This window comes from Sinocyclocheilus anshuiensis, unplaced genomic scaffold (assembly GCF_001515605.1).
Source record: "Sinocyclocheilus anshuiensis isolate Anshui unplaced genomic scaffold, SAMN03320099.WGS_v1.1 scaffold1151, whole genome shotgun sequence".
Taxonomy (NCBI): domain Eukaryota; kingdom Metazoa; phylum Chordata; class Actinopteri; order Cypriniformes; family Cyprinidae; genus Sinocyclocheilus; species Sinocyclocheilus anshuiensis.
Window position 1 is genome coordinate 98,744 of NW_015548202.1, and position 7,897 is coordinate 106,640.

The 7,897-nt window shown below is 31.1% G+C and overlaps 1 protein-coding gene across 4 annotated transcripts in view; it reads right to left on the reverse strand.

Moving 5' to 3' along the window:
* Window positions 1-1,166: 1,166 nt before the first annotated feature.
* Window positions 1,167-7,897, reverse strand: part of LOC107653361 (CBP80/20-dependent translation initiation factor-like) — a 74,706-nt gene continuing 67,975 nt past the window's right edge. For all 4 annotated transcript variants that reach the window (XM_016440055.1, XM_016440054.1, XM_016440056.1 and 1 more), the window contains 2 exons: window positions 4,080-4,133; window positions 1,167-1,787 (listed from right to left, as the gene is read on the reverse strand). In XM_016440055.1, the coding sequence (XP_016295541.1) occupies window positions 1,572-1,787; window positions 4,080-4,133 (270 nt within the window). In that variant the 3' untranslated portion in view covers window positions 1,167-1,571. The remainder of the gene's footprint in view (window positions 1,788-4,079; window positions 4,134-7,897) is intronic.

The following is a 7,897-nucleotide window of genomic DNA, read 5'->3' on the forward strand; positions in this document are numbered from 1 at the left end:
GCCCCTGTCGGCCGACGGCTTCTGACGCCTGGGGGGTGAACGGGACGGATGGATGAAGAGCAGCCCCCGGGCCAAAGAAAAGACGCAAGAGCTCGTCCAGTCTCTGGGGCTCACAATTCCACCAGAGAATATCTGACAACAAAATCAAAAGAAAAAAATAGAACAGGGAATTTTGATTTTGCTTAAAGAAAATGAAGCCTATTTTGAGGAGCATTAAGACTGTGTGCACATTGGCATTATTTCCATAAATATTAAGCACATACCTACAATTACCCCCAAAAATGGTTAATTAAAATATATTAAAATGATGCATAAAAAAAATCTCAAGAAAAAAAAAGATTTAGGAAAGTGCTTAACTATGATGAAAATAATGCAAAAAATGTAATAATTAAAAACAGAAAAAACCCATCTTTAAGAATTTTATTTTTTGCTTAATATTTTCAGGAACAATAAGAATTGCTGCACTGTGTCAATTCTCATGAATAGTTGTAACCCAAATTCTCAAAAACACAAAACAATAATATTTATATATATATATGTAATTCTCAAAATTAATATCATTAATGCAAAAATAAATGATGTATTAATAAAATTGTAACATTTATGAGGGTGTTTTTTTGGTGCTTATTAATTAATTGTGAAAATACAAATTTGAGTTAAATTTAAAACATTTAATACAATTATTTAATTCTCAAAATTATCATAATTGCTCGAACGCAATTTTTTTTTTATCCATTTATTAATTAAAATGTAAAGTATTTATGCATCATGATCAATTTTGGGGAAGGAGGATGTGCTTAATTGTCAGGAAGAAGTAAAAATACAAAATTGAATTAATCTCATTCTGAAAATGATCATTGTTAATGCAAAATAATAATGTATTAATGAAATTGTAATTGTAGTAATAAAAGTATTTATGCATCATGATAGATTTTGGGGTGGAAATGTGCTTGACTGTGATGAAAATAACGATACAATGCAAAAAAATTTAAAAATGTACATTTTTTTTCTGAAAATTATTATTATTATGCAAAATATAATGATTTATTAATTAAATTGTATTTTTGCATCGTGATAATTTTTTTGGGGGGGGGGGATTGGAATGTGCATAGTTGTGAAAATAATGACAAATTTAAAAAAAGATTAAAAATAGGCTTCATTTTTATGCCAAATTAATTTTTTCTTTTGATTTTTTACATTTGTATTTATTTTCTTCTGTGTCGGTTTAGTCTGGAAAGCGTGAGACAGTGACTGGCGTCTGCACGCGTGCGTCTAATGACTGTCTGGTTTCACGTCTGGCTCACCTCATGAATATGCAGATGTGAAGTGTGAACATGTACATATTCATTTCAATCTGCATATTTTACCCTCTGACCTCTGACCCAGCCCCATATCCCATAATGCCTCATGTCTCATCCATCCACGCCCGATTCTATCCTCCTATTACAGAAAGCTTGTGTGTGTTGTAGTGTGTCCGTGGCCTCTGTGGTTGGTTTGCGTGTCTCTTAATGCGTTTCTGGATGGTTGTGTTGTGGTTCGCAGTGGTCAGGGCCTCCAGCGGTGCGTGTGCGTCACACGGTGAGCTTCTGGATGGTTCTGTTGTAGTAGGCAGTGGTCAGCGCCTCCAGTGGGGTCCAGTGGTGAGCATGGAGCTCGATGACCTCCATCAGGAGTGAGCGCGTCAGCTGAGACTCAGACGGACACAGCATCTTATCCCGCACGGCCGCCAGCAGCTCTGTCATCATCTCAGGAAGCTGCTCCTCCAATAACCGGCCGGTGCTCTGGAGCTGCAAGAACAACCACAGAGAGAAACATGACAGACAATCCTCCCAAATAGTACCGACTTTCTCTGTTCTCTTAAAATGATTATCCAAGAAAAGGTGTGAAACTGACTGTGTGGCACCACAAATAAATGCATTTTTAAATAAATAAAAAGAAATAATTTAATAAATTGTGTGTATATATATATATATATACACACATACACACACACACACACATATATATATAAAACTATCACATATAATCGTAACGATAAATAATGGCACAATGCAAAAGTCTTAAAAATAGAAAATTAATTACATTTGTTAAATTTCATTTTCTTAAATTAACAATTAATAAAAATTTATAAAAATCGAATTCTCAAATGTATTATTATTACTCTGAAAAAGTGTGAAATTGCGATGTGTTTGTCATTGCACCACAAAATAAATAAATATAAACAATTAAAAATAAAATAATTAATTGATTAATAAACTTAATTGAAAACTTTATAAAATGGATATTTAAAAAAAAAAAAAATTATATATATATAAATTATCTCAGTTTTTAAAAGTATAATCCCAATAATAAATCTTCAAAACAGAAAATATGACTTAATTTTTGTTGAATTTAATTTGATTAAATTCATTAAATATAAAAATGTAATTATCAAAATGATCATCATTGCTTTAAAACAGTGTGAAAATGTGAAACTTCTTTTGTGATCTCTCTCTCTCTATATATATGACAATGCAAAAAAAAAAAAAAAAAACTTAAAATACATTGCTATCATTACTATGCAAAAAATGATGTATTAATTAAATTGTCATTTGTCAGTATTTATGTATTGCATTATGCATCACTTGTGTGATGTAATTATGAGACTAGGGTTTAAATGTCATGAATATAAGGTCACAAAAAAATAGGGTTCATTTTCTTCATGCAAAATATATTTAGAGGTGACCGGACACGCTTCATGTGAGATTCACACTGAGGCTGGAGCTGAAATGACTGTCTGTGCACTGACAGCACGTCTCGGATGCGGTGCATCAACATTTACTCCAAATATCCTGTAATACTACTTTAAAGCGTGGTGGTGAAAGACAGACAAAGAGAGGCAGGAATCACTGAGTGGTTTCTGAGAGGAAATAAGATGTTCAAAGGGAGATGGACACACTCAGGCTCAAGCAAGGGTCAGAGGTCAACTCCACAGGGGGCACAGAGAAACAGATGCTAGTCTGAGAGAAAGAGAGACAGAGAGAGAGAGAGAGAGAGACTGGAGGGAAGCCGCCGGATATCCAGACAAACTGTCTGCTGATGATCCGGTTTGTGGGCAGATGGGACATCATCTACTGGATGGATGGAGCCACACTCAAGTACACACTGAAGTATTTGTATATATTTGTATATTATAAATATTATTTATTTATTTACCTACTTGTGGTGCAATGACAAACTCACATTTTCAGACTTTTTTTTTTTAGAGTAATGATAATTTTGAGAATGAGATTTTTATACTTTTTTAAATTAATTTAATAAAATGAAATAAAAATTGTATAAATTCATATAATTTTCTATTTTTGAGATTTTTTGAATTGTGCCATCATTTACTGTTTTAGAATTTAAATATATTTGATACATAAAAAATATACATGTATACAATTTTGTTTCCCCATTTTAAAAATAAAAATAAATGGGAAAAATAAATGAAAAATTAAAATATACATTTTTATAAATGTTAGATATAAATGCATCTTTTATTATTCCATTTTTTATCTTCTGAAATAAACAAATATATTAATTTAGTTGTTTTGTTTATTTTATAACTAAATAACTAACTAACTAAATAAATAAATAGGTAATTTATTCCCTTTCAACAGACAAAAAATGGAAAAATATAAACATAAAAATATAAATGTTATTTATATATTTTATTTTTCCATTATTATTTCTCTTTGAAATGGAAAATATGTATTCTATAACATTTTTTATATTTATTTTATAAAAATAAAAATAATTTAATTTTTCAAAAGATCATGTTATTTTCATCTAGCCTTTGATGTGAATAAATGCTGGTAAGCCTGGCCACTGAAAACACATCTAAAGACTTCTGCGTTCTGCTCAGCTGAACACAAGAGCATGTGCCCTCTCACAGCTGTAAACAACTGAGAAAACAAACCAAACGGAAGGAAAAGAAACAAACAGATAAAACCGCTTGCATTTCGTGTGAAAGCATCTCCCTCTGAAGCAGTTAATCAGAGCCAGTCAGACGAGGGTTTGGGGCGGTCTCTGGTTCATCATGAATGTGTTAAACTCACCTCCATCGAACAGCAGAGCACCGCGTCCTCCTTCACCTCCGGAGACTCCAGCAGCTAAAACACAGAAAACACAGTCAAGCAGTTCCTAAAACATTCAACATCTTCAGTACATTCACATTTATGCATTTGGGAGATGATCTAATCCACTGCATCCATTGAGTCTATATTTAAGTCAAGACATTACAGATGAACAGAATAAAAACTGAAACTAATACAGTATATATTACTATTATTATCAAAACCTATGATCACTAGATATTATTATTATTATTATAGAAACCTTGGTTTTATGATATTCTTAAACAACAACAACAACAACAATAATACTAATAATAATACTAAAACTAAAACTAATAATAATAATTATTATTATTATTATTATTTGTATTATTAGTAGTATTATTGTATTTGTTGCTGTTGTTAGTACTACTACCACTAATGATAATAATAATAATAATAATAATAATAATAATAATAATAATACGTATTAATATATGTATTACTATTATTATTATTATTATTATCATTATCATCACATATATCACATATTATGATTATTATTTTTATTATTATTATTAGTAGTAGTATTTTCAGGCAGGTCAATTTTGAGATTATACTATTATTACTACTACTACTAATGATGATGATGATGATGATAATATATTATTATTATAAAATAAATCTTGGTTTTATGATATTCCTTTATTTATAATATATGTATTACTATTATTATTATTATTATTATCATTATCATCACATATTTTAATATATATGATTATTATTTTTATTATTATTATTAGTAGTAGTATTTTCAGGCAGGTCAATTTTGAGATTATACTATTATTACTACTACTACTAATGATGATGATGATGATGATAATATATTATTATTATAAAATAAATCTTGGTTTTATGATATTCCTTTATTTATTATTATTATACAATTATTATTATTATTATTGTATTTGTTGCTGTTGTTACCACAACTACTACTACAAATGCGTAATAAGTATTAAGATATGTATTATTATTATTATTATTATTATTATAAATAACCCATTTTAATCCTCATTATTATTGTTGTTGTTGTTAATAAAAATAATAATAGTTATTATCAGTAGTACTACAGGGTAAAATGAAAGATATAACTAATATAAAATATAATAATTAGTTGATTAATCACTGTACACTAAGACAATGTTTTACATCTCAGAAACTGCATGAAACTAAAATCATGTTTTTTTCCTGTAGGGTTCGAGCTACTAGTACATGCATCATTAATCTGCATTCTTCTCTTCAGCTTCAGGAGGCCACTGTTGGTAATCCAGACATATATACAGACCACACATCACTGCACCAATCATCTTTCACTTCCTCTTTCACTGTTCCTCAAAAACCAGCAGCCGACAGACGCCAGCGAGAGCAATATCAGTCTGAACCCCAGACGACTGCTGCGACAGACAGACAGAAAAGCGCTAGCTCTGACCACAAACACAGAAGTGCAACTCACTCAACAGGACAAATACACTTTATTATTCTGCAGCTGAGCCTGACGCAAGACTTATTTCTGTGTGTGATTTTCAATGGAAAACAGAACTGTTTACTTTGGTGCAAAGATGATCAATGCATGAATGCAATTAAAACGAAAGAAAAGAAAAGCACCTGTATACTTCAATAAGCAAACAAATGCACGCATTTAGCATCTATTAATGTTCCTAGCATTATGCATTTCACAACATTGTGACTATATTTGCATCCTGCGGTCTGGTTTCCCATATGCTCGGCTGCCTCTTCCCGTAACAGACACGATTATGTCATTTGACGTTATGTAAAAATGTTCTTTTGGTCTTGGCTAACGTGTTTGTGTAATGCAGAATTGCTGATGTGACCCAGAGACACATGAACTCTGTTCAAATCATGATAACTCATTAATGACATTCAGAAATGAGCCGACAGTTCTTCTTTTGCAATTAGTATTTCTACAGCTTTCTCATCTGAATGACTGAGTGACGACACTGCACTAAAAACACACACTAGGTATGAATTATAACTAGAAATGATTCTGGATATTGACTGGGTCTTCACATTAAAAAAAATCCTGGTTTTACAATATTCCTTTATTATTATTATTATACTAATAAAATGTATTAAAACATTATTATTATTATTATATTTGTTGTTAATAATAATAATAATATTGCTAATAATATTATTATTAATTATTATTAATATGTAATAATCTGCATTACTATTATTATTACTATTGCTAACAATATATTATTATTATTATTTTAAATTTTCATACAACCAAAATATTATTAATTTATTTTTTACATTTTTATACAAGTTCCGGTGTGCAGCACCTTATTTGGCATAAAATAAAAATGCAGTGTTTTGTTGTAAATTAATTGTTATACTGTATTTTTATTGGATTACATTATTTAAAAAATGATTCAATTGTTAAAGTTTTATGAATTCAGTCCATAACACATTTTTTAACTGAGATGCAGAAAAAATAAAAATAAAACAAAGAATACAATTATCTGAACAATCTGAATTAATGGGGCCCTAAATGAAAGTTTCCTTTAAACAAACAAACTATGATTACATTCATAAGGTCTAACAAAAATGTGGAATGTATTTCCTTCCCTATTAGTGGTATAAAATGAATGTTGTGTGTATATATATTTATATAAAATCATATGGAAAAACATATTGTGATAATATTTTTGGCCATATCGCCCAGCCCTAACTATTAGTGGTGTTTTCTAAGTCAAAATTCCCCATTACTATTCCTCAAACTAACCGTGACTAAGTTAAGAATTCAACTCGTGTTTTCAAACTTGTACAGCTATCACGTGACTTCAGATGATACATGGACAACTTTAATCATACGTTCATGGTGTTTTTGCTCCTTTTTGGAGCTCTCGCCCCTGAAGGTGTGTGTGTGTGTGCAAGCGTCTGAAGAGATCTACTGAGACGACTAGCAGAGCGGCAGGCGGGGAAAAGCGATCGGGCAGTGAAACAGGCAGCCCTTTGTGAGGCAGGGGGCCTGCAGGGGCTGATCAAAGCTGACGCGAGCGGCTCTGGACTCTGTCTCAGAAAACAGCTGACAGCTCCCGCACAAAGCCACAAAAACCAGGAATCTCATTCAAACAGACTCGCTCTCAAAATATACTTCACTTCACTCATGGTGACCACAACAGCAGACATTTATACAGATCAGCTACTTTAAGAGCCACAACCTACACTTGTTTGCCTAATGTTTACCTATAATGTTACTCAGAGTTCTTACAAACAGGTGGTTACTGTTCCTTTAAGACTTTGTATGTAATTGGCCTCTGTTATGACTGGCTAATCTTCCAACCTATTACAGTATGTCTACATACTACATCACTCTTTGGTTTCAAAAGACAATATGATGCCTTTACTTTTGGTCTTGGTTCTCTATAAAATTAAAGGTAACATGCAAGTAGTGATTCTTCAGAGAAACATGAAAAAATGCCAGAATGATCTTTGCTAACATGAGCAAATGTCAATTAGTGGGATGTTAAACAGACGGCAGATCTGGCCTGTTTGTTACCGCAAAGCTCTGCTGTTCTGTATCTAGTCAAATGCAAAAAATACTGCATTTGTTGAGAAAATCAGTGTCAAAATGACAGTACAGCCTGCGGTTAATGTTAAAGAGTCTTACAGGGTTCCCAAATTTCTATGACTTCCAATCGTTTCCGAGTACTGGGTGTTTACAATAAAATGAAATGAAGTGAAAAAAAAAAAAAAAAAAAAAAAAAAAAAGAAAAAAAAAAAAAAAAAAAAAA